The following is a 27,362-nucleotide window of genomic DNA, read 5'->3' on the forward strand; positions in this document are numbered from 1 at the left end:
CTGAAATACTGGGTGGAGATCACTATAATAAAACCAACTCCAGAAAACAAGAAAATGGCAGAGTTGACAATCCCTCTCACCCTCCCTGCAAAGACACATGTATACACATTTTTTGTCAGAGGCATTAAGAGGAAGAAATGCTGTCGATCTAATCACAACCGATCAAAACTTGACAAAACCAAAAAATCTAGAAAGTATCATGAAGACAGTTGAAATAAGCTTTACATTCACTATTGTGAACAGAGAAACTCTGTGACTGTTCCTTGTCCCTTTAGATGTTAGTTAATGATTGTGTTGTCAAGATGATTAACAAAGCATTTAGAATGTTTATTATATTTCAAAAATTTATATTGAGGCATATAATTTATATATTTATGTACATATAAATTTATAACTATATTTTTTGAAAGTGCGTGCTCTCTTTTTTCCTTTCTTTTTTTTTTTTTTTTTTTTTAAGGCAGAGTCTTGCTCTATCGCCAGGCTGGAGTGTAGTGGCGCAATCCCCCTCACTGCAACTTCCGTTTTCTGGTTTCAAGCGATTCTCCTGCCTCAGCCTCCCGAGTAGCTGGGACAACAGGCACACACCACCACGCCCGGCTAAGTTTTGGTACTTTTAGTAGAGACGAGGTGTCACCATTTTGGGCAGGATGGTCTTGATCGATCTCCTGACCTCGTGATCCTCTTGCCTCGGCCTCCCAAAGTGCTGGGATTACAGGCGTGAGCCACCGGTCTGGCTGTGCATGCTCTTTTTTTAGACTGATAGAGGCGCCTAAGCAAAGCAAGTTTTTTTTTTTTTTTGAGACGGAGGAGTTTCACTCTTGTTACCCAGGCAGGAGTGCAATGGCGCGATCTCGGCTCACCGCAACCTCCGCCTCCTGGGTTCAGGCAATTCTCCTGCCTCAGCCTCCTGAGTAGCTGGGATTACAGGCACGTGCCACCATGCCCAGCTAATTTTTTTTTTTTTGTATTTTTAGTAGAGACGGGGTTTCACCATGTTGACCAGGATGGTCTCGATCTCTTGACCTCATGATCCACCTGCCTCGGCCTCCCAAAGTGCTGGGATTACAGGCACGTGCCACCATGCCCAGCTAATGTTTTGTGTTTTTAGTAGAGACGGGGTTTCACCAGCAAGTTCATTTCTTAAAGAATATGCAGAATGGAGAGCAGAGTGTAGTTCGAGTTGACAGCTCATATTTGAACAAATATGAAAGTGATGATGTGTTAATCGTGCATATAGCACAGAATAAATTAACTTGCTTTGAATGAAAGATCTGAAACCGGAATGCATGAAAGTGGGCTGAGTCATACACAACAAAGCCCGAAATGAGATAACAATATAAACCCATTAAAAAGGCTACAATGGAAAAGATTGACCAAGCCAAGTGTTGGTGATAAGGTGGAGTGATTGGAATTATAATATACTGCTATTTGGCAGGTAAAATTATAATATTACCTTTAGGAAGTAATTCAACAGTTTCTTAAAACCTTTGACACACACCTGTCATATTACTCAGCATTTTACTCTTAGGTTTTTACCCAAGAGAAATAAGTCATATATCCACACAAAGACTTGTACATGAATTTTCATAGCAGTTTAGTTTGTAATCATTAACAGTGGAAACGATCCAAATGTCCCTCAACAAGTGAATTGATAAGCTAAATTAAAATATATTTATACAATTGAATATTACTCAGCAACAAAAGGAAACCATTTCTATACATGCAGCAACCTAGATGCATCTCTAATTATACTGTGTGAAAGCTAAACCATAAAAAAACCACCTGAGTTATTTCATTTATACGATAGGATATAAAGAAAGTGATTTAGGTTATACGAAATTTTAGAAAGTTAAATCAATCTGTAGTAAGAAAAATAGGATGAAGGTTGCCTAGAGAAAGAAGTGGACATTTGGATGGATTACAGAAGGGCATGAGGGAATTCTGTGGAGGTGAAAAGTATAATGGAAATGTTTGTTGTCTTCATTTTGATGATGGTTTCACAGTATATATGTATGTTATAAGTAATCGTATTGTACACTTAGATACTCATCAATCATTGTATGTGATATATCTTAATAAAACTATAAAAACTTTTTAGAATCGTGGTAGGTCTTGAGTTTATGGAGTTTATATGAATATATTTATCATAGGAACTAGCCGCCAATTGAGGGATTGGGAATAAAGGAGGGAAAGGAAACTTGATCAAGCTTTCTTTGTTGAAGTCTCATATATTCCTTTTTTGAGCTGTTATATAACTTTACATTTTATTATTACCTATACTGTTCTTTTACTACTATGCGAGTAAGAATGTAAGTTAATTAAAGGGAAGAAATTTCTTTCCAAGAATGGTTCATCCAGTTTGTTTTGTTGCTTTAGATCTTGTTCTATCCTCTTGTTGTGAGCTTTGCTGTGATGTTTACCCTTTCTCAATACAACTTTTGGAACCAGGAGCTCCACTTGGAATCTCTTCCTTTGTCCATCATCAATGGATAAGGCAAATGTCAAAACTGTATTTCATCCCACATGTCAACTCTAAGAAAGGTGAATGCATGCATACCACTGAAAATCACAGGAACTATTCTATTCAGTGTTTCTTTTTTATCCCAGTGGTCCTCAAAGTGCTGTTATCTATCAAAATCAACTGTGAAAAATTTTAAAAATATAGACTCCTGGGTTCTAACACAGACCCACTAAATCAGAGATTCTGGTGACATAGCTTGGATTCTTTTTTTTTTTTATTTTTAGATTTATACATAATTCTTCATTGATTATTCATTATAACAAATATGCATTAAGTGCTTATAATTGAGTGTTAAGTAACTGGACTAGGTATTAATTTAGAGGTGCAATAAATGTGTCATCTCTTGCCCTTAAATCATGCATATATCTATTGAGAAAAATACAAACTTCTAAAAGTACACAAAGTTAAAGAAGCACAAATTGTAATAACAAACAACTGATATGAAAGGAAAAGCAAAGGGTCTGACTAGAAATTATTATAGGGTGGGGTAGAGGGAAGTAGTTTAGATTCCAAATCCCTGAGAAGGTCGGGGAAGGCTTCAGACAAGATTGGGCGCATTCAGGGTGGCATGGCCATAGGCAGGCCAGGGAAGGCTTTGATAAGAAAGCGGTATTTTAGCAGACACTTGGAGGAAAAATAGAAGTCAGAGTGAAGATAAAAGTGCATCACACATAAAGGAATGTCATAGACAGGGGAACATGCGTGTCTTCAGGAAACTGAAAAGGGGGAAAGGGCCACACCTTGGTGAGGGGACTGAGTGGCACTACATGAAGCAAGAAACATAGACAAAGGCATCCTTGCTTAGCAACTGCTGGCTTAAGAAAGCAAATGTGCAATGACAGATACAGGCTGTCTGAGGGAAAAATAAGTAAGAAATAGGAGCTTTCTCGGAGCATCATCCTTTGCTTCAGTAGAAAGCACAGAGTAGGCTTCCAATTCTGACAAAAGCCATTGTCAACAGGGAAAAGGCAACCTTAGGAAACCTCTGTCAGGGGTCCCGTGGGCACTATGATGGAGCTCACGAGATGCAGACAGCAAGTGCTAGGCTGAATCGGGGGCACATTCCCTTCAGAGAGCTATGAGGTCACCAGTCACTGAGGTCATCCAGTGCATTCCCACAAAATAGGCTCATTCTGAAGTAGCTCTGCAAATGAGCAGAAAATAAACTCTTGGAAGCAAAGCAAGCACACCCACTTTAGCAGAATAATTGAATTTAACTCTTAGCATTCCCCTTCTTTTCTAAAAGTAATAATCATAACTACAATTTATGAAGTGCCTTCTGTGTATATGAGAGCATATACTATCTTTGACCTTCCCTGCAAATCTGCTAGAAAAATATTATAATTTCCTTTGTGAAGATGAAACGGAGGCTCAGCAAAATTAAGCAGGTTGCATAAGATCTCATAGCCACTAAGTAGTCAACATTGGGTTCAAGGCCAGGCATCCATGAACCCAACATTTTTTAAAATTTTTTTTATTGCATTTTAGGTTTTGGGGTACATGTGAAGAACATGCAAGATTGTTGCATAGGTACACACATGGCAGTGTGGTTTTCTGCCTTCCGTCCCCTCGCCTGTATCTGTCATTTCTCCCCATGCTATCTCTTTCCACCTCCCCACCCCCCATCCCTCCCTCATTTCCCCCCAACGGACCCCTGTGTGTAGTGCTCCCCTCCCTGTGTCCATGTGTTCTCATTGTTCATCACCCGTCTATGAGTGAGAACATGCAGTGTTTGATTTTCTGCTCTTGTGTCAGTTTGCTGAGAATGATGGTTTCCAGGTTCATCCTTGTCCCTACAAAGGACACGAACTCATCGTTTTTGATGGCTGCATAATATTCCATGGTGTATATGTACCACATTTTCCCTATCCAGTCTATCATTGTTGGGCATTTGGAACCCAACATTTTTAACACTGTATATCATTCTCTTTTTGTATTAGTTTTCTATTGCTGCTGTAACAAATTTCCACAAACTGAGTGACTTAAGACAACAAAAATGTATTCTCTTACAGTTCTGGAGGCCAAGACCTAAAATAGATCCATAGGACTGTGTTCCTTCTGGAGGCTCCAGGGGAGCAGGGGTTTTCTTTTTCTTTCCAGCTTCCAGGGGCTGCCTCCATCCTTTGGCTCATGACCTCCTTCCTCTACCTTCCAGGCCAACAGCATAACATTTTCAAATCTTCTTCTTCTGTCTGCTTTAACCCTCTTGCCTCCCTTTTATAAGGACCCTTGTGATTACATTTAAGGCCCACCTAGATAACCCAAGATAATCTGCCCATCTCAAGATTCTTAATCACATCTGCAAAGCCATTTTACCCTTAGAGGCAACATTCATGGGCTTCAGGGTTCAGAACATGGATATCTTTGAGAAGTTATTACTCAGCCTCCCACACGTTTCCACATAGAGTCTCAAAGTTTTAGCCGAGCCTAGTGAGGGAGTTCATTACCATTAAGGTCCCGTTGAGTAGCAAGTGCTTCCTTTAAGAGAAAAGGTGAAAGTTGTCCACTTAATAAAGAAAAAAAAATTGTATATTGAAGTTGCTAAGATCTAAGGTAAGAAGGAATCTTCTGTCAATGAAATTGTGAAGAAGGAAAAAGAAATTTGTGCTAGTTTTGCCGTCACACTTCAAACTGCAAAAGTTACAACCACAGTGCATGCTAAATGCTTAGTTAAGAGGGGAAAGGCATTAAATTTGTGGGCGGAAGATGTGAACAGAAATGTGTTCTAATTGATAGTTATCAGGTTTGGTACTGTCTGAGGTTTCAGGTATCCACTAATGTCTTGGGACATGTCCCCCACAGATAAGGGGGTGACTACTGCACATTTAAAATCAGCGTTTATATATTGGAGATTGAATCTCCCATCTTATTATTGCTTTTTTATTTGTCCCACAAATAAAGCAAACAAAGTAAAGTTTTAGGCAAGATTCATTTCTAGAAATAGATATATTCTATTATGAAAAAGAAGGTTGCTCTACTATAAAATATAGCAATTTAAAGTTTTATAATCCCAACAACCTCAAAATACATAAAGTAAAAGATGGACAACATTATAAAAAGAAATAGACAAATGCACAATGAATAAAATATTTTAACACAACTCACCTAGTATCTGGTAAAACAAGTAGTCCCCCCAAAAGCAGTAAATATCTAGAAGATCTGAATAAATACAAACTGATTGGATTCACTGACAGATATGTTTGGCTTTCTGTCCCCACCCAAATCTGATGTTGAATTATAATCCTCAGTGTTTGAGGCAGGGCCTCCCAGGAGGGGCCTGGATCAAGGGCGTGGCTTCCAATATTTTTGCACCACCCACCTTGTGCCATCTGGTGATAGAGTTCCCACCAGATCTGGTTGTTTAAAAGTATGTAGCACCTTCCCCTTCACTCTTCTCCTCTGCTTTGGCCATGTTAAGACCATGCTTGTTTCCCCTTCACATTCCCATGACTGTAAGTTTCCTGAGGCCTCCCTAGTCATGCTTTCTGTATGGCCTTCAGAACTGTGAGTCAATTAAATCGCTTTTCTTTATAAAGTATCCAGTCTCCAGTAGTTCTTTATAGCAGTGCAAGAATTGACTAATACACTGACATACCCACAGCACTATACTACTACTGCGGTACACACATATTTTACAAGTGCACATGCTACTGTTACTACAGTTGGCCACATGCTGTGCTGTAAAACAAGCCATGCTCAATTTCAAAACAAAAATGGATAATAAATATACAGCCGAAATTCCTCAAAGGTTTGTAAATTATGAAAAACACTTCTAAATAAACCATGAGTCAATGAAAAAAATCACAATAGAAACTATCAAATATTTTAAACTAAAAAAAGAAAATACAACACATTAAAACTTATAACATGCAGCTAAATCTATGCTTAGAATAAAAATAATAATCTGATGCTTATTTTAGAACAATGACAAGACGAAAAATTGCTTAAATCTCAGTAATCATCTTAAGAAATTATTTTTTAAAGGACTGAACAGCAAGTAAATTTAAAGAAAACAGCAGTAACAATCAAGTAAAAATAAGAGCAAAATAAAACCAAAGGTTGGTTCTTTTAAGTCTAATAAAATTGATCTCTGGCCTCAATCTACTCTTCATAATTTGAATTAATGAGCAGAAGATTTTGGAAGGAACAGAAGTAACAACAAAACAAAACAAACAAAGAAGAGATTTCCAAAATTAAAGTAAAATGCTATTTTTTTCAACAGATATATCTTCTTGATTACATACTGTTTGACTCTAAATGCTATTTTTGTTGCTTTAAGTTAAATCTACAAGGCTGTAAGTGGCCTACCTGAATCTAGTATTTAATTTGAAATGTCTTTGAGAAAATACATGCTTCTTTATGGTAAAGTATAGCTTTAATTGTTGAGCTTTGTTTGTTCACTCTTTGTGCTGAGGACTGACTTGGCAACAGATTTCCAACACTGGTGACTGCTGCTGAGGGCCAAAGAGGAGGCGTGTAGTCCCACTGGATCTGAGTGCCCACTGAGCGTGAGGGTGGATGGTAAAATGCATGAGTGCCTCTTGTTACAAGAAAGTATGAGAAATGAGGATGGGAGAGTCAAATCCACAGCACAAGTACTTACTGATTAATTAAAATTTGAAGCTGTGAAATTGCTGCTACCCCTTTAGTGAAAGATGATATAAATGGCTTAGTTGCCTTCAAACTAGCAGAGACTTTTTAAATGGAGGGATGCTGGTATTTTTTTAAAAGAACCCATTTGTAAGGTACCTTTTAAAGCAGGGGTCCTCAACCCCTGGGCCATGGACCAGTAGTGGCCTGTGGCCTGTTAGGAACTGGGCAGCAGGGTATGAGGTGAGTGGCCAAACATTACTGCCTGAGCTCCACCTCCTGTCAGATCAGCGGCAGTGTTCGATTCTTATAGGAGTGCAAACCATACTGTGAACTGTGCATAAGAGGGATCTAGGTTGCGTGCTCCCTATGAGAATCTAATGCCTAATGATCTGAGTATAACAGTTTGAAATCCATTTCCCTGCACCCTCCATTCATGGAAAAATTGTCTTCCACAAAACGAGTCCCAAGTGCCAAAAAGGTTGGGGACCACTGTTCTAAAGAAATCAATCTCTTTGCTATTATTATTATTGCTAAGATGGAGTCTTGCTCTGTCACCCAGACTGGAGTACAGTGGCACAATTTTGGCTCACTGCAACCTCTGCCCCCTGGGTTCAAGCGATTCTCCTGCCTCAGCCTTTCAAGTAGCTGGGACAACAGGCACGCACAATCATGCTCTGCTAATTTGTTGTATTTTTAGTAGAGATAGGGTTTCACCATGTTGATCAGGTGGGCTTTAACTCCTGACCTCAAGTGATTCACCTACCTTGGCCTCCCAAGTGCTGGAATTACAAGCATGAGCCACCAGGCCCAGCCCCACTGGCTATTACTGAAGTGTTCTTTTTCTTTTTTGATCACATCTATGAAGTATATTGGAGAAAAAGAAGAAACAGAATGGGAATTTTGACAGAGAATTGTGGCTCACTCCAACACTTTGGGAGGCTCTGACCTCAGGAATCACCTGAGGTCAGGAGTTAAGACAAGCCTGGCCAACATGGTAAAACCCTGTTTCTACTAAAAATACAAAAATTAGCCAGGTGTGGTGGTGGGCACCTGTAATCCCACCTACTCGGGAAGCTGAGGCAGGGAGAATTGCTTGAACCCAGCAGGTGGAGGTTTCAGTGATCCAAGATCACATCACTGCACTCCAGCCTAGGTGATAGAACCAGCCTCCATCTCAAAAAAGAAAAAAAGTATGATGATTTCTCCACTAACTTCGATGCTGCTGTGGTCTTGATCTCCAGGTCAATGCAATGACCCTGACAAGTTTCCATTTGCCAAGCCTATCAACCTAACTGTTGAGGCTCCGTTTCCCATTGGGACATATTTAAACTACAAATGCCTCCCTGGTTATTATGGAAGACCGTTTTCTATCGTCTGCCTAAAAAAGTCAGGCTGGACAAGTGCTAACGACAAGTGCAGACGTAAGTAACTCTGGAGTGGGAACCCCTCTGTTAGTCACACATCTGTAAGATCTGATTCAGTTTGTTCAAATTTTGTAACTGAGTTACATATGACAATTAGTTTACCAAGGTGCAATACATATGAAAATAATTGTTGTAGATCACACCTTGTTACTGCTTTGAGTTCCTGGCACCTTCATTACAAGTTTATTTCATGAGAAACAGCCATCGAAGGATATGATCAAAGGGAAAATCCCCATCCACTGGGGTTCTCCCATTTTCATGACTAAAATTAAGTAATGAATGACTTGGGACAAGAAAGAGAAGTGGATTAAATAACCAAAAGATGAGACAACCTTGGGTTTTGAGATCTTTGGATTATACCAGTTGAATTGAATTGCAAATGGTAACAAATAAAATTTACATTTTTCTGGGAGGCATAATATGGGGATGAAACAGATCTGAAGGGAAGTTTTTTTTTAAAGGGAGCTGATCCTGAAGGCAGTCTGGTGAGTTTCCTCAAGGTGGCAAAATCTACGGAACCATCAGAACTGTGTGTATTCATCAATAAGCTACAGGCAGGTTGAGACTTTATATACTAAAAAAATAGTCAGTTTACTGTGCTTGGCTCCAAAATTCTGTTTCTTCTTGTAGGTAGATCATGTCGTAATCCTCCAGAACCTGTGAATGGCATGGTGCATGTGATCAAAGACATCAAGTTTGGATCCCAAATTAATTATTCTTGTAATAAAGGGTGAGTTGGCAGCAACACCTCTTGGTTCAAGAGTTCTAGCACAGCCATACTGTCTTCTAGTCACATCTCAGAAAGGACAACTAAGCTATTAACATCTTCTCTTCAAAGACTTGAACACAAGTGTTTAGCTCCTAACTGAAATGAACAAAGGTATGACAAGATCGGGGGGGAAATCATCCGTATCCTTGCTGGAAACCAAGGCAGTGCATATATGAAAAGGGTGGCATTCGTTGGGTGGGAAGGAAGAACATGGGGGAAGATTACAGTCAAAGCACACAAACAGCCCTAACCCAGGGCTGGAAGAAAGGGCAGGCCATTGAGCAGCTGTGTGAGAGAAATCTTAATGGTCATAGCACAAGTAGTTTGCTAGGACTGCTGTAACCGAGTACTCCAAAACCGGCAGCTTAATACAGATGAAGGTTTTGAAGTTCTGTTCTGGAGGCTGGAAGTCCAAAATCAAGGTGTTTGGCAGAGCCATGCTCGCTCCAAAACCTGTAGAGATGGATCCCTCTCTGCTTTGTCAGCTTCAGGAGCCCCAGGCCTTCCTTGGCGTGTGGCAGCAGAACTCCAATTCCTGTCTCTGTCCTCACATGGCCGTCTTCCCTCTGAGTCTGTGTCTGCACGTGCTGTTCGCCTGTCTGTGCGTGTCTGTGTCCCAAGTTCTCTCTTTCAGTAAGGACATCAGTCAGATTGGATTAGGGACCACACTAACAACCTCATCTGAACTTGACTGCCTCTGCAAAGACCATATTTCCAAATAAGTTCACACTAACAGGAACTAGGGATTAAGACGTCTATATATTTCAGGGGTGAGGGGAACACTGTCCCATTCTGGGCCCTGGGGAGAAGACTCCCAAAAGTCTAGACATAGTTATCCATATGCCGTATGTGGTTTCTGGTGATGAAATGATCATGGCTTCTCCTGAACTATGGCTTAACTTTATGAACCCACAACTCTCTTTTCCCCAGGAGATTGAAAAAGATAGGGTAGGATGTAAAGGCTTCAATCTGTTCAAATGAATATGAAAGTCCCTGGCTCCCTTTAAAATAAGTATCATGGGTTTTATCTCTCTGCCTTACTTCCTCATAAACATTCTGAATGAGAAGAGCTTAAATCATTATTTGTCCAATTATGTAATCTACTTTAGGAGACAAGTTTAATAAATTAAAATATTCTTCTATCCGTTTCCCTTTATCAGTGAACATGAAGTTACCTTTTGACTCATATTTAATATGTTCAGTACTGCAACACTGAACAATAGTATGGAGGAAAAGATGCCAACTTCAGTTTGAACCTGCTTCACCATTCCTGTCCCAACCCCCATGATTAGAAAATCAAAAAGATCACTTTGGGAAATAACCTCAGTGAGGTCAAAAACCAGAGGAGGTTCCAGGATGCCTTGCTCCTAAGACAAACAGGCAGAAGCGGGTACACGTATAGGATTGCAGCCCTTCTTCATTTCATTTGTTCACATCCTTCATGCTTGTATGTATGTCTGTTGGCAGTGCAACTGAGAATGCTTTCATTTTTGGTGTCATACTAGAAGGCATTAGAAAGCAAAATCAGGTGGGATGTGACGGCTCATGCCTGTAATCCCAGCGCTTTTGGAGGCTGAGGTGGGTGGATCACCTGAGGTCAGCAGTTCCAGACCATCCTGGTCAATACGGTGAAACCTGTCTCTACTAAAAATGCAAAAATTAGCTGGGTGTGGTGGCAGGTGCCTGTAGCCCCAGCTACTCAAGAGGCTAAGAAAGGAGAATCTCTTGAATCTGGGAGGTGAAGGTTGAAGTGAGCTGTGATCATGCCATAGCACTTCAGCCTGGGCGACAAGAGTAAAAGTCCATCTCAAAAGCATAATAATAAAGAAAACACAAAATAATATCGAAGCCATTAATAATTACAACATAATCACTACTCTAACAGTGCGTCAAGTGTCTTCAAAAACACCCACTGTTCTCTTGCTATTCATTTGATCTCCATCTGGCACTGTTTTGTTGCTTGAATAAAGCTTTATGCGGCCAGGTTTTCCTACATATTCATAAAGCAAAGTTCTCAGCTCTACCTATAACCATGACTGTTATTTGACATTGCTTCCTTCCTCCATGTGTAGTACTACCAAGTTTGATCCAACCCTCACTGTGGCCAGTTACACCCAACCATCCATCACAACAGAGAGTCTCAGGTGAAGTAAAGCAAATGTCATGAATTCTTCCAAATGCATGGCACACTTTGAACAGTTTGACACATAATAATTGAGAATTGCTGACTTTAACATTTCAAGTATAAAATAAGTGTTCAATTCTCTTTGGTCAGCTTGGATTTCCTCTGGTTCTAGTTATTAATCATTTTCTTTCCTTTTTTCTTTCTTTCTTTTGTTCCTTATTTATTCATGCTTTCTTAATTTTTTGAGACAAGGTCTTGCTTTCTTGCCCAGCCTGGAGGCTGGAGTGCAGTGGCATGATCAATGCTCACTGTAGCCTCAGCCTCCCAGGCTCATGCAATCCTCCTGCCTCAGCCTCCTGAGTAGCTAGGACAACAGAAATGTGCCACCATGCCTTGCTTTTTAAATAAATTTTTTGTAGCGACAGGGTCTCACTATATTGCTCAGGCTGGCCTCGAACTCCTGAGCTCAAGCAATCCTCTTGCCTCAGACTCCCAAAATGCTGGGATTACAGGCATGAGCCACTGTGAATGGACTACTTTGATGCATCTTACTGATAAAAGCCCATCCATGCACCCATATACTAATACTTGTAAGGCATAGTAATACATACAACAGGACTATATACACACATACATGTATATATATGACAGCTTCCCTGCACTCAAGAAGTTTGTGAACCTTTTTAAAAAATGAAGTTTATAGGAAAAACTATAATTCATCTTAGATTTCCATTAAAAAATGTGTCATAAGGTAATAAAGAAGAGAAAGCCCATCCAACTGAGAAGACATGGAAAAGAAAATCAAAAAGTCCCGAGAAGAATGTGAAACTTGGGAAGGTGATAGATAGTCCTTTGACAAGTGGAGAATGTTCCTCTGAATTCTGTAACAGTGCAATTTCTAGAAGTAGTGATGTAAGTGGGTAGTTAACCTGTGTCTTTAGAACCTAACATTCCTCATTCTTTGCCTCTAGGTACCGACTCATTGGTTCCTCATCTGCCACATGCATCATCTCAGGCAATACTGTCATTTGGGATAATAAAGCACCTATTTGTGACAGTGAGTTGAAATATCCCTTCCTATTTCTTTTACCAATCCATTCTAATTTTTCTCTGGAATAATAAAAATCTTAACCGAATTCCTTCTGTGAAATTTGTCCTTCATATAGCTGAAGACAGCTGTAAAGTTCTCGAATATTCCCGTGGGGTTCCTGGTAACTATTTCCTTAAGTTCTTCCTTATCCTGGGATGTGTCTTTTCTAATTCTGGGGGCTTAAGTACATAAAAGCCTTCAAACTTGATTTTACTTCAATAAATTTGAAATTATGTTGGTTCTGCCACCTCCAGTATAATAATCATCCTGCTTGGAAAATCAGTAAAGATTTTTAAAACTGATGCTCTTCAAGGTTAGTGAAGCTTCAGAAGAACCTGGACTCCCATGTACCACGAGATCAACACGTCCTCTTGAAAGGCACCATACACTGCAAACCTCAGAAGTGGGCGTGTATTTTAACCTGCTTCTTAGAATTGATACTTAGGAAATAAACACAAACTTCTTAAAGCAGTTTGGTGTAAACTTTTCATTGCAGCATTATTTATATTAGTTAAAATGTTAGAGTAACCTAAATATTTTAACCTATGGTTTGGAAATGATCTACTAGAAAGAAAGAGATGTGTTCAAATGACCACTGTAAAGAATTCCCTAAGAAACATAAAATAGCTTTGCAGAATAAAAAAAAGTATATCCATACACTGGCATCTTATTCAGCCATAAAAAAATAATAGCATTAGGAGAAATACCTAATGTAGATGACGGGGTGATGGATGCAGCAAACCACCATGGCACATGTATACCTATGTAACAACCCTGCACATTCTGCACATGTACACCAGAACTTAAAGTATAATAATTTTAAAAAGATTGCATAAAGAAGCACTTAATGATAAGAAAGAGATGTTTTATGTGGAAAAAAAGTCAGATGAACAGCATGCATGGCAAGATCTCATTTTATTAAAAAATTATACACCGATGTAGTGGAGGGCCAGGCTGAGGCTGAGAGAAATACAGTGTATAACATCTTTGTCTTACTGTTCTCTTTGGATAACTTGGGGACTTCTTTTCTTTTCTTCTTGTTATTTTAAAATGTTGTTACTTTTACTAGAAAGTTTATGAGCTTCAGAATCTAAGTTTATAAATGACATTGGTCACACATTTATTGCTTTTTATCCAGTTTAAGAAACAGTTTCAGTATTTTGTAAAACAAATCGAGAAACTTTCCATCTTATTTATAATCTGTAAAAAGATAACATGGAATTGGAATAGGAATTTTCTTAGAAATATGAACAAAATATTATCAGTAAAATAGAGAAAACAAACAAAATAATACACCTATACTTATACCTGTATTTTTATCTCTGTTTATAGTTCTGTAAACTCTCTATATCCAAACACTAGTAAATGGCTTGAAGTCTTCTTGGCGAAGGCTAGGGGATTTACAACATATGCTTTTGACTGTGTAGCATGGTGCTTCCTCAAAAGGATCCAGTCTCCCATCCATTCATACTGCTCTGAGTCTATAGACTATTCAAGTCTGTCTAGGAATTGTTGATGTACAATGAACTTCTTTTGCAATGATTCAAGTCAGAATTCTATTCACTTGACCTAAATCTCTTCTACTCATACAAATCAAATAACACTTTAGTCGGCTATCCATCTACTTCGGTTTTAGAGACTCCATGATCAATTAGCCAGTAACAAAGTTCTCTTCAGTCAAATCATTCTGATTGCTGTTTCAACTCTAATACCCACTATGAGAACCCCCATTGTCTGTAACAATTAAGTGCTGCCATTTGGATTCTGCCACGCTGAGGTCCTTCAATCCCCAAGAGAATTCAGAGAACCCAGTTCAATGGCAACATTTCCCACTATCATTCCCAGCCTACAGAGAGAGAATGAGCTGTCACAGAGGATGCTGAAATTTCCCATGTGAACCCAATGTATTTCTCAAGCCTCAGGTAAAAGGTCTATCCCCTGAACCCTCCACTCCTGCACTGTGCCTCACCAACTCTATCCAAGGATGACCTTCAGAGTGGAATGGCTATTACTTGACATTTGCCTCTCAAATATCAGACTAGTTTCTCATGCTGTAACCCTAGTCCAGAACCATACAGAGAAACTAAGTCTGGAAAACGTAATTCTAAATTGGCCTGGCTGACACTGTACCAAACCACCAGATAATAATTTTATTTAACTCCGTTTTCTTATCTTTCTTTCCCTCCCTCTTTCCCTCCCTCCCTCCCTTCCTTCCTTCATTCCTTCTCTTCCTTCCTAAACTCCCTTCCTTTCTTCCTAACCTTTCTTTTTTCCCTCCCTTCCTTCCCTCCTTCCTTTTTTCCTTCCCTCCGTCCCTCCTTCCTTCCTTTCTTCCCACCCTCCCTCCCTCCTTCCTTCCTTCCTCTTTTGATATCGTCTTCGACCCATAGGCTATTTAGAAGAGCATTGCTTAATTTCTAAATATTTAGAGATCTTCTAGTTATCATTATTCTATTAATGTAAGCATTTACAACTTCTTGAGATGTTTTATGGCTCAGAATATGGATGATTTTGGTAAAATGTTATGTATGCACTTAAAAAGAATGTACAGATTTAGAACAGTCTTTTTCACTTGTTCTCTCAGTTATTCGAGAGGCATGTGTAAAATATCTGTATTAGTTTCTCAGAGCTGCTGTAACAAATGACCACAAACTTGGTGGCTTCAAACAAGAGAAACTTACTCTCTTAAGAGTTTGGAGGGCAGAAACCCACAGTTAAGATGCCGACAGGATTGGTTCCATCTGGAAGCTGTTCTGTGCCTGTCTCCGGGCTTCCTTCCAGTGGCTGCTGCCGTCTGTGATGTTCCCTGGCTTGTAGATGCATCATTTCTTCTCTGCCTCCATCTTCATTGCCTTCTCCTCTGTGTGTTTCCTTTGCTCTTCTGTCTCCTATAAAGACACTGGACACGGACTTAGAGGCCACCCTGGCAATCCAGGAGGGTCTCAGCTCAAGATCATTAACTTGATTGTATCTACAAAGACTCTCCAAATTGGGTCACGTTCACAGGTTTCAGAGGGCAGGACACAGATACTTTTTAAGGAGGACAGTGGTTATTCAACCCATTACAATCCCCAACTATAGCTAGGAATTTGTCTGTCTTCATCTTCGTTCTAGGGATTTTTACTTTATGTATTTTAAACGTGTTATTAAATGCATGAAATGTTTGGTTTATTCTATCTTTCTGCTGAATGGACAATTTTGTCATAATGAAATGTCTCTTTTTACCTCTCATACTTCTTGCCTTAAAATCTACTTTGTACATTAATATAGCTAATCAGCTTTCTTTCTTGTTTTTATATTATGTGTGTTTTAAATCTTTTACTTTCAGCCCTTCTTTGTCTTATATTTAAAGCTGTCTCTTATAAACCTCATATAGTAATGTTTTGTTGTTTCATTCAGTCTTTCTTAGTTGTTCATTGGTGTGTTTGGAACATTTAAATTTAATAATACAAATTAAAATTTAAAAATACATTTAATAGAGTTACTGATATAGTTACTGATAAGTCTAACTCTTGGTTATGTTTTTATTTGTTTTGTGTGTTTATTCCTCATTTCTCACACTTTTAATTCATTAAGTATTTGTATTATTTTATTTTTCCCCAATAACTTTTAAGTTATATTCCATTTTTATTCTTTAAATTACTACTCTAGAGATAGACATCCTTGATCTACTAACGTCTACTAAAAGTGTGCCTTTACCACTCTCCAAACAATGCAAGTATTCAAACTATTAATATTTAATTCCATTTACATCCTCCTGTCTTTTCCTGTTGTTGTCATACATTTTGTAAAAAGAAAAACTTCAGCTGAATTAAATGTAAAAGAGTTTAACCGAACAATGAATGATTCACAAACCAGGCAGCCTCCCGTGCTGGAGCAGGCTCAGAGACTCCAGCCCAGCTGCGTGATGGAAGAAGATTTATGAACGGAGAAAGGAAAGTGATGTACAAAAAACAGAAGTGAGGTTAGAAATGGCCAGATTGGTTATAGCTCAGCGTTTGCCGTATTTGGAGACAGTTCAAACCATTGGCCACTTTTGACTGGCCAAAACTCAGTGATTGGCGTAAGAGTAGGCTATGGTCTGTTTATGTCTTCACTTGTTATAGTTCACAGTGTAGAGAGAAACCTTTAGGCTGAGCGTAAACTATGTAAGGCCTTAGGCTAAACTTGATTTAACAATTTACACATATTCTATGTCTCAAAAACATAATTGTTGTCTTTATAAAAACAATATTTACTTATATTTACAGTGTAGTAAATTCTTATCATTTTATGATGCCTCAGCATCCATTTTGAATATGTTTAGCTTTCTCATGCCAGAAACAGGGCTTAGTTACCCTTAACGCACTTTCTAGTTCTGTTAGTTCTATAACACCTCCTAATTTTTCAACGTAGTTGAGCCAGATATCTGCCATATACGACTACCTCCTAGTGACCACCTCTTTATGGGACAGCTAGATGAAACTTACTTGACTAGCATCCCTGACCTCTGTGCCCTGCATGGACTTCACAGATATGCTGCCGTGACTACCTCTCAGTCACAGCATGACTTTCCGGAACATGTGCCTGCTTTCTTTCAACTCACCAATTAGAACTCCCCATGGAAAACCTGCTGGGGTCATACTCTGGTCCCTAGTAAAGGCGTTGGTTGGTTAATGAGTCCCTCCCTGCCACCTCCCCCCTACCCCCGCCGCCTCTCTCTCTCTCTCTCTCTCTCTCTCTCTCTCACCTCCCCCCTACCCCCGCCGCCTCTCTCTCTCTCTCTCTCTCTCTCTCTCTCTCTCTCTCTCTCTCTCTCTCCCTCTCTCTCGTTTCCTCACACAGACCAACTAAAATCTTTACTTCCAACTTGTGTTTCTTCTAATCACTGTAAAAGGTCCTCTATCTTAAAGGTCCTAAATGAAAACATACCCACATATGAGCTCTTTCTGGTGTGTTTCCTTCTTATTACAATTCTATCAATTCCATGTGAAACTATTTTCCTTCAATCTGAAAAAGTCTCTTTGGCCGACTTGTATTGTAGATCTTCTGACAATAAATTCTTTAAACATCTTTCTGGTTCCTTCAAAGGTTATTGTCTATGTTTCCTGGCTGCTTTTAAAATGGATTACACTTTAATATAGATTTTTTACAATATTACTATTTTGTGTCTAGGTAAGAATTTCTTTGTGTTGCTTGAGTTTGTATAGCATATATATATATATATATATATATATATATATATATATATATATAAAATAAAGAAGAGGAAGAAAGAGAAAGAGGAAGAGGGAGAGAGGATGGGGGTATTGCTTTATTGCCCAGGCTAGAATGCAGTCTAAATATGGGTATGCCTGTAATTGTCCTTAATAATGGAGACACAAAAGAAAATGAGGGAAGAGAATAACAAACAAGGAGCCAACCAACATTTCATTTAAAGTTCTAAGTTGATATGATGTGGTACTGATAAGAGTGTATATTTTGTATATTAAAAGTGGAGAGTTCTATAAATGTTAATTACGTTTACTTGTTCCAGATCTGAGTTAAAGTCCTGGATATCATTGTTAATTTTCTGTCTCATTGATCTGTCTAATATTAATGTTGAAGTCTCCCACTATTATTGTGTGGGAGTCTAAGTCTCTTTATTAGTCTTCTATGTCTGGGTATTCCTGTATTGGGTGCATATATATTTAGGATCTTTAGCTCTTCTTGTTGTTGCATTGATCCTTTTATCATTATATAATGTCCTTCTTTGCTTCTTTTGATCTTTGTTGCTTTAACGACTATTTTATCAGAGGCAAAAATGGTAACTTCTGCTTTTTATTTATATATTTTAGCTCTCTGTTTGATTGGTAAATTCTTCTCCATCCCTTGTTTTGAGTCTTTGTGTATCCTTGAATATGAGATGGGTCTGGATGCAGCATACTGATGGGTTTTAGTTTTTTATTCAAATTGCCTGTCTGTCTTAGGATTGGGGGATTTAGTCAATTTAAATTTAGAATTAATAATGATATATGTGAGTTTAATACTGCCATTTAATATTAGCTGGCTATTTTGCCCATTAGTTGATGTAAATTCTTCATTATATTGATGCTCTTTTTGGTATTTTTTAGAAAGGCTGATACTGTTTGTTCCTTTCTATGTGTAGTGGTTCTTTCAGAAGCTCTTGTAAAGCAGGCCTGGTGGTGATGAAATCTCTGAGTGCTTGCTTGTTCACAAAAAAACTTTATTTTTCCTTCACTTATGAAGCTTAGTTTGGCTGGATGTGAAATTCTACGTTGAAAGTTCTTTTCTTTAAGGATGTTGAATATTGGTCCCCACTCTCTTCTGGCTTGTAGGGTTTCTGCTGAGAGATCTGCTGTAAGTGTAATAGGCTTCCCTTTGTGGGTAACTTGACCTTTCTCTCTGGCTGCCCTTAGTATTTTCTCCTTCATTTCAACCCTGGTGAATCTGACGATTATGTGCCTTGGAGTTGCTCTTCTTAAGGAATATCTTTGTGGTGTTCTCTGTATTACCTGGACTTGTATATTATCCTGCCTTACTAGGTTGGGAAAATTTTCCCGAATAATGTCCTGAAGCGTATTTTCCAGCTTGGATTCATTCTCTTCGTCACATTCAGGTACACCTATCAAGCGTAGATTAGGTCTTTTCACATAGTCCCATATTTCTTGGAGACTTTGCTCTTTCCTTTTTATCCTTTTTTCTCTAATCTTGTCTTCTTGTTTTATTTAATTGAGTTGGTCTTCGACCTCTGATATCCTTTCTTCTGCTTGATCAATTCGGCTGTTAAAACTCGTGCATACTTCACGTAGTTCTCGTATTGTGTTTTTCAGCTCCATCAATTCACTTATATTCCTCTCTAAATTGTGTATTCTTGTTAACATTTAATCAAACCTTTTTTCAAAGTGCTTAGTTTCTTTAGATTGGGTTTGAACAAGTTCTTTTAATTCACAGAAGTTTCTTATTATCCACGTTTTGAAGCTTGCTTCTGTAATTGGAACACACTCGTTCTCCATCAGGCCTTTCGTTGCTGATGAGGAACTGTGATCCCCTGCTGAGGGAGAGGCGTTCTGATCTTGGGTATTCTCAGCCTTTTTTGGCTGTTTTCTTCCCTTCGTTGTAAATTTACCCATCTGTGGTCTTTATAGTTACCGTCTTTGTAATTGGGTTTCCGAGTGGACGTCCAACTTATTGATTCTCATTGCCGAAATCTGAGCAACCCACTGCGCCGACCAAATCAGTGGCGTTAAGATTGATGGTGCTTTTCTGACTCTGCACCAAGAACCGATGCTCCGAGGCACCGGCAAAACCGCCTCGCCGGTCACAAGAGTCGCGCTGGCGACCCGTGGGGCTCCTCCGCTGGGAATCTCCTGGTGCGTGAGCAACAAGAATTCATGTGAAGGTGTGGCGTCCTCTCTTCTTTGTGCTTTCACTGGGAGCTACAATCCGGAGCTGCTAGTGATCAGCCATCTTGGATCTCTCCCCTTTTTTTTTTTTTTTAAACTGAGTTTCACTCTTGTTACCCAGGCTGGAGTGCAATGGTGCAATTTCAGAGGTAGAGCTCACAGCAACCTCTACCTCCTGGGTTCAAGTTATCCTCCCACCTCAGCCTCCCAAGTAGCTGAGATTACAGGCCTGTGCCTGTACACACAGCTACTTTTTGTACTTTTAGTAGAGGTGGGGTTTGACCATGTTGACCAGGCTGATCTTGAGCCCCTGACCTCAGGTCATCTGCCCACCTTGGCCTCCTAAACTGCTGAAATTACAGGTGTGAGCCACCCCACCTGGCTTGTATAGCCTTCTGAGTGTAATTTAATGATGTCTTACATCAGTCTTGGAAAATTTTTAGTTATTACTTCTTCAAATGTTGTTTATGCTCTCTTATCTCTCTCCTCTCATTGAGGGACTTAAACATGCTAGGCTTTATTCTTCTATGTCTTTATATTTTTTATCTTTTTGTTTATTGGTGCTGTGTTCTGAGCATGTTCTTTCGTCCTAGCTTCAGTTCATTGATTTTCTTTAACAGACTCTAAACTGCTATTAATCCCACCCAAATTCTTAATTTTGGTAATCACAGTTTACTTTTATAATTCTATACTTTTATTTTCCAAATCTGTCCTGTTATTTAATTAATTAAGTAATTTATCTATTTACTGAAACAGGGTCTCATTCAGTTGCCCAGGTTGGAGCACAGTGGCACAATCACAGCTCACTGCAGCCTTAGCCTTCACAGCCTCAATCAATTCTCCCACCTCAGTCTCCTGAGTAGCTGGGAATGCAGGTGTGCACAACCACAGCTGCACAGCTGGCTAATTGTTTTTTGTTTGTTTGTTGTTTTGTAGAGACAGGGTTTCGCCATGTTGCCCAGGCTGGTCTTGAACTCCTGAGCTCAAGCGATCCATTCACCTCAGCTTCCCAAAGTGTTGGGATTACATACATGAGCCACCACACCCAGCCTGTTCTCTGTATAGTTTCTAGTTCTTACAAGTTTCAATTATATCCTTGAACAGGTCTGTAGTTCTAATGGGTCAGTTTCTGTCATCAGTAATTGTGTGTTATCTTATCTCCAAGTATCTGGTTATCTTTGATTGTGTTTCAGGAATTATATTTGAAAATGTGTCTGTAGAAATAATTTCAAAACCTTAGATGACCTATGTTGTTCTGGAGAGAATTTTTGTCGTTGTTTCTGCAGGCATCTGGGGACATTAGCAATCTAGGACCACTCTAATTCAATCTCAGGATCTGTGATTTTCCCTCGTCACCGACAGTACCGGAACTTGTAGTACCAGTTCCTGTCTCTGGGACAAGCAGATTTATTTTCAATTAACCCTGATTACTAGAGCCTAGTTTCTTGAGGCCTCAGGACACATCAGGAGGTATTACCAGGCCTTCCTTCCACTTTGGACAGGCCTTGGATTTCCATTTTTGTCCCTTAACTTCATGAGGCAATCAAAAGTCTGCCCGGCCTCTCAGTTGCCCCATCGGATTCAGCTGCCCATTTCCAAACAATAAGCAACCCGGTTTCCCAGCCCAATACCCAGCTCTCAGCTTGATTTTCATCTTCTCCTAGATCATGTTCCAGGAATAGTTCACTAGTTTGTTAGCTGTTTGATGTCTTAAATATGTATATTCTTAAATATATATATATATATATATAATTTTTTTTCAATTCTCTAGCATTTTTAGCCTTTCTTGAGGATGGATGGTTGAAGCAATATTTGATTTGAATTGTTGAGATTACTATTACTAGAAGTAGAGCCTGAAAAATTTTTATTTTTAATTTTAATGAATTCATTCATTTAAAAATGTATTCAACTAAATTCACTCATTTTTAATTTCAAATGTTTTGGGATTTGGACTGAAGTAATTTAATTCTGGTTTATAGCAATACAGTATACGATGTATTACTGCTATGTTTTTTAATGTATTTGGGGACTTTTGTGGACTAATAGTTGATAACTTTTACACAGATATCATGTAATGATATCAAACTTAGATTTGAAGAAATGAGTTGGTAAGCTTTATATCTTTTATATGTTGTGAAACCTTGAAATTATATTTGGAAATAATTGTCACTTGAAAGTTTGATAGAACATATTTTTTATTTTTTTATTTTTCATTTTTTTCCATTCTTACATGTTTCTAACTTTCTGTATCTTTTTGAATGAATTTTAGTAGTCTATATTTCCATTTCTATCATTTAGATTTTCAAAATATTTAACCCCCAATAGTCTACAGTTTTATAAATATTGTCATATACATAAAAATTTGTTTAAATTCTTTTTCCTACTATATATATTTACGTTTTCTCTCATCCTTTATACTTTATCAATTAGCAAATGTTTTTGTATTTTATTTTTTTAAAAAAGGTAACTTCAATAACAAAAATGGAAATTAAGAAAGCCGATGAAAAAGAGCAGGAGAAAACTGAATAAACTCTATAATACTATAATCAAAGAGCTATTTAAAATGAAAAGAATGTGGATTGAGTTAATAAATGCATGCAAATATTACAGAAAATCATATAAGTAAGACAGGCAGGACACATGATATGCTCACTGCAGTTACAATTTGTAAAAATTTACCTATGTGTTAGCAAAGATTAAAAGCAAATAATGAATGTAAAAATAGTTACAGTGTAGTGACTCATGAGATTTTTGTCATTCATTATTTAAATGGACTGTTATTTAACCTGCTCTTTCTTTTCCCAGGAATTCCCTGTGGGCTACCCCCCACCATCGCCAATGGTGATTTCATTAGCACCAACAGAGAGGATTTTCACTATGGATCGGTGGTGACCTACCGCTGCAATCCTGGAAGCAGAGGGAGAAATGTGTTTGAGCTCGTGGGTGAGCCCTCCATATACTGCACCACCAAAGACAATCAAGTGGGCATCTGGAGCGGCCCGGCCCCTCAGTGCATTATACCTAACAAATGCACACCTCCAAATGTTGAAAATGGAATAATAGTATCTGACAACAGAAGCTTATTTTCCTTAAATGAAGTTGCTGAGTTCAGGTGTCAGCCTGGCTTTGTCATGAAAGGATCCCCCCGTGTGCAGTGCCAGCCCCTGAACAAGTGGAAACCAGAGTTACCAAGCTGCTCCAGGGGTGAGTCTGACTGAGGCCTAGAAGGGCTCTGCAAATGACATGAGTTGCTGCTGGATCAGGAGATTAGTATTTGTTCAGGGGGAGGGATGTGTCATCAGCAGGGTTGGGGAGCACATTTTCTAGGTAGTGAACATGAAATTCAGAAGATGTGTGTATATGTGCGTGCGTGTGCGTGTGTGTGCGTGTGTGTGTATGTGTGTGTGTGTGCACGCGCACATGTGCTGAAATCGAGAAGCAAAGCTAAACCTGAGCAAGGAATGTGATGTTTCTTTGTGGTTCTTATAAACAGATCTATCAATTACCTTTAAATATAATAATTGCTTATAGGAAATGAGTGAGTTTTCTGGTCAGATACCAGACAATGTGTGAATTTTAATTCTTAAAACAAAGTTATTAGGTGGTTACCAGTTTTTCTATGTTTGTCTGTTTTGTTTGCTTGAGAGAGGTTCTTAATCTGTCACTGAAGTTGGACTGCAGACATCAGATCGTGGCTTACTGCAACTGCCACCTCCCTGGCTCAAGTAATTCTTCAGACTCAGTCTCCCTAGCAGATGGGACTACAGGGGCATGCCACCATGCCTGATTAAATTTTTTATATTTTTTGTAGAGATGGAGTCTCACCATGTTGCCCAGGCTTGTCTGAAACACCTGTGCTCAAGTGACCCACTCACCTCAGCCTCCCAAAGTGCTGGGATTATAGGCATGAGCCACCATGCCCAGCCTTTATGTTTGGCAGAGAAGTTGTACCTTAGAGAGGTCAGATAACTTTCTAAGATACTAACTTCCAGACTGAAGACTGGAATGCAAGTCTGCCTGACTCCAGAGCCTTGGCTTTGCTAATCAGCATCCAGTCAGGAAATCAAAACTTACTCTAGATACTTTCAAGGAGTGAGGGGTTTCATGCAGGTGATATTAGTCTGTTCTCACATTGCTATAAAGAAGTACCTGAGACTAGGTAATTTATAAACAAAAGAGGTTTAATTGACTCACTGTTCTGCAGATTGTACAGAAGGCATGGCTGGGGACTCCTCAGGAAACTTACAATCATGGTAGAAGGCAGAAGGGAAGCAGGCATATCTTCATATGCCTGGCAGGAGAGAGAGAGGGCAAATAGGGAGGTGCTGTACACTTTTAAACAAGCAGATCTCAATAGAACTCTATCACAGGACAGCACTAGGGTGATGATGCTAAACCATTAGAAACCACCTCCATGACCCAGTCACCTCCCACCAGGCTCCTCCTCCAACACTGGGAATTACAATTTGACATGAGATTTGGGAGGGGACACAGAGCCAAACCATATCACAGCTAATAGGTTAGAAAGATGTTAGAAGGGCAGGAAAAGCAATAGGAACAAGGTAGATTTACCAGAGATCAGGGAGCTACTGTGGCTTCCAGTCTAAAGCACAGGAGCCTGTACTGATGCTGAAATGGTCAGCTCCTGCCACTGAGCAGGTGTCTTCCTGAAAGCTGCTAATGCTGCAGGAGCCACCACTGCTGCCAGAATGTAGCTGATATTGCTGGAGCAAAAGTCGTTGGCATTGCTAGAATTGAGGCTGTGGCTGCTCACTGAAGCCATCTATACTGTCACTGCCTGAGCCACCTCTAGAAGTAGAACAGATTCTGCCATCATCCTGCCTTTTTATTTGGCATATATGCCTCCAATTGACAGAACCTAACCACAGCCCACCTATCAAGGAAGACAAAGGATTGGAGTTTTAAGGCCTCCATTGCTAGCAGTCAAAAGACAATGCAGAAGTGTGAGGCCAGGGGCCAACATAAATTTAACAAACACACCACCTCAATATTACATCACCAGGCATTGAGTAGTCAAGGGAAACACTGGGTGATGAGCCCTGAAAACTGACATTACAGCATCAGAGTATTTACAGACTCCTTAAAGAAGTAATTTTTCTAGTCCAATCCTTCATTTGATGCTTGAGAAAGCTGAAGTCCAGAAAAGGGAGCTGATCTACTCAAAGCCAAACTGAAATTATTTGTTTTTCATTTTATAACAGTTTTATATAACTTAGTTGAGACCCAAATGTGTTCTGATTTCCTGAGTTCAGACCAACTATATTAAGAGACAGCCAGAGATGCTGTTACCATAAGCTGTGTGAAATATACTTTCTCATTACGCTGACAGTAGGTCTTTTAGATTTTGTTCAACAGTTGCCCACCTTCTCACTGGAGTAAAATGAATGACTAGGCAGCACCTTACTACATAACATGAAGAGAAGAGACCCATTGTGCTCTATCACCCTGTGTCAGGTGGCCGCTGAGGGAAGATGTGAAAGGAGGTGAGAATAAGGTGTATGGACGTCATCTCTTGCACCATTTTGATAGGCGATGGAGGGAGCTATTACATGAGACATGTGCGTGGGCACTGCTTTACTGCCTAAAATGCAAGACTGTAAATTGATGATGCCTCTCTAGAAAGGAAGTGTGAAGATATAAAAATCCTTCATTCCTACCAATTTTGTACTGGGTGAACAGTAATTGGAAGCATTCTAGAAGGAACTGTCCATCGTGAAATCTTAGGTGCATACTTTTTACATGAAAAACAATGAATTGGGGATACCTCCGTTTTGGTCACAGTTCTGCAAGTGTTGGTTCTATGACTGATGGCGAGACATCTTCCTTGCTCTGCGTATTTAGTTTATCAATATAGTAAGGCTTTTATTGTACCTTTTTATTACATATAGATTTATAATTATTATTCCCTTGGCCAGTTTATCAGTGTGAAGAAAAAGTTATTTTGACACAATTAGCAGGACTTTGTTTCTCTCTCCCCCAGTATGTCAGCCGCCTCCAGATATCCTGCATGGTGAGCGTACCCAAAGGGACAAGGACAACTTTTGGCCTGGCCAGGAAGTGTTCTACAGCTGTGAACCTGGCTATGACCTCAGAGGGGCTCCTTCCCTGCGCTGTACACCCCAGGGAGACTGGAGCCCCGCAGTCCCCAGATGTGAAGGTGCCTAGACTCTTACCTGGCTTGATATTATTAGCTTGTGTCTTAATTCTCCACATGCCAGTTATTTCTGTTTGTTTTTCTTTTCCTCCAGTGAAATCCTGCGATGACTCTCTGGGCCAACTTCCTAATGGCCGTGTACTATTTCCATTTAATCTCCAGCTTGGAGCAAAAGTGGACTTTGTTTGTGATGAAGGGTGAGTATGAGCTTGCCTGACCTGCTGGACATTAAAATTGCGGTTGGGAATTAGTCCAAAAAGGGGAGATTTGGTGTGGCTTAAAAGAAGGACACACACACACACACACACACACACACACACACACACACTCACAGATATGAACTTTTGAAAGTATATATAGGAAGAAAGGAGATAAACATATAGAACTAATTACATGAGATATGAAGAGGAAACTGGGCCATACATCTGGCATGTTCAAAAGCAAATATAACTGCTGGTTATGAATATATAGGTAACACATTAAGGAATATGATTAATTTAGAGAGTCCCAGAAAAAAATTGTTAAGTAACAAAAAGTGTATTCTAAAAAGCTAGGATCATTTAAGAATCATTTCAGCCAGGCATGGTGGCTAACACCTGTAATCCCAGCACTTTGGAGGCCGAGGTGGGCAAATCATCTGAGGTTAGGCATTCAAGACCAGCCTGGCTAACATGATGAAACCCCATCTCTACTAAATACAGAAAATAAATTAGTGGGCTTGGTGGCAGGTGCCTGTAATCCCACCTACTTGGGAGGCTGAGGCAGGAGAATCACTTGAACCAGGGAGGCGGAGGTTGCAGTGAGCCGAGATCATGCCACTGCACTCCAGCCTGGGGGACAGAGCAAGACTCCATTTCAAAGATAATAATTAATTAATTAATATAAAGCATCATTTCAGTAAATTGTTCAAACCAGCAATATTAAAATTTGTAATAGGACTGAACATGTAAAAATAAGCACTTTTTGAAAATTCAGTCATATATCATCTGGCAAGTCATGGGCTTTGGGCTCTGAGATGGGGTCCTGATGGCTGCTGTTAATATTTCTGGCAAGGTCATTAACTTGTTTATGTCCATCTAGTGGTCTTCATAGGGTGTGCATCTCTACTTGGGAGCTGACCAGCATGAGTAACAAAGCACCTGACCCCAAAACCTTCCACAGAATATTGGCAGGCTCTAAATGCCAGCACCCAGTAAGATTTAGGAGGGCATCAGGGTCCAACAGACATTAAGAATTTTTTATGATTGCATACAAAAATCATGTCCTCTCTTCTTTCCTTT

General features: G+C 39.3%; 1 protein-coding gene across 1 annotated transcript in view; it reads left to right on the forward strand.

The window, feature by feature from the left end:
* The window catches only part of CR1 (complement C3b/C4b receptor 1 (Knops blood group)), a 158,346-nt gene that overhangs the window by 3,744 nt on the left and 127,240 nt on the right, over nucleotides 1–27,362 (forward strand). Inside the window, exons 2-7 of the mRNA XM_074385115.1 lie at nucleotides 8,356–8,535; nucleotides 9,169–9,268; nucleotides 12,404–12,489; nucleotides 22,713–23,111; nucleotides 25,909–26,085; nucleotides 26,177–26,279. Coding sequence (XP_074241216.1) covers nucleotides 8,356–8,535; nucleotides 9,169–9,268; nucleotides 12,404–12,489; nucleotides 22,713–23,111; nucleotides 25,909–26,085; nucleotides 26,177–26,279 — 1,045 coding nt within the window. The remainder of the gene's footprint in view (nucleotides 1–8,355; nucleotides 8,536–9,168; nucleotides 9,269–12,403; nucleotides 12,490–22,712; nucleotides 23,112–25,908; nucleotides 26,086–26,176; nucleotides 26,280–27,362) is intronic.

Source organism: Saimiri boliviensis, chromosome 14 (assembly GCF_048565385.1).
Source record: "Saimiri boliviensis isolate mSaiBol1 chromosome 14, mSaiBol1.pri, whole genome shotgun sequence".
Lineage (NCBI taxonomy): Eukaryota > Metazoa > Chordata > Mammalia > Primates > Cebidae > Saimiri > Saimiri boliviensis.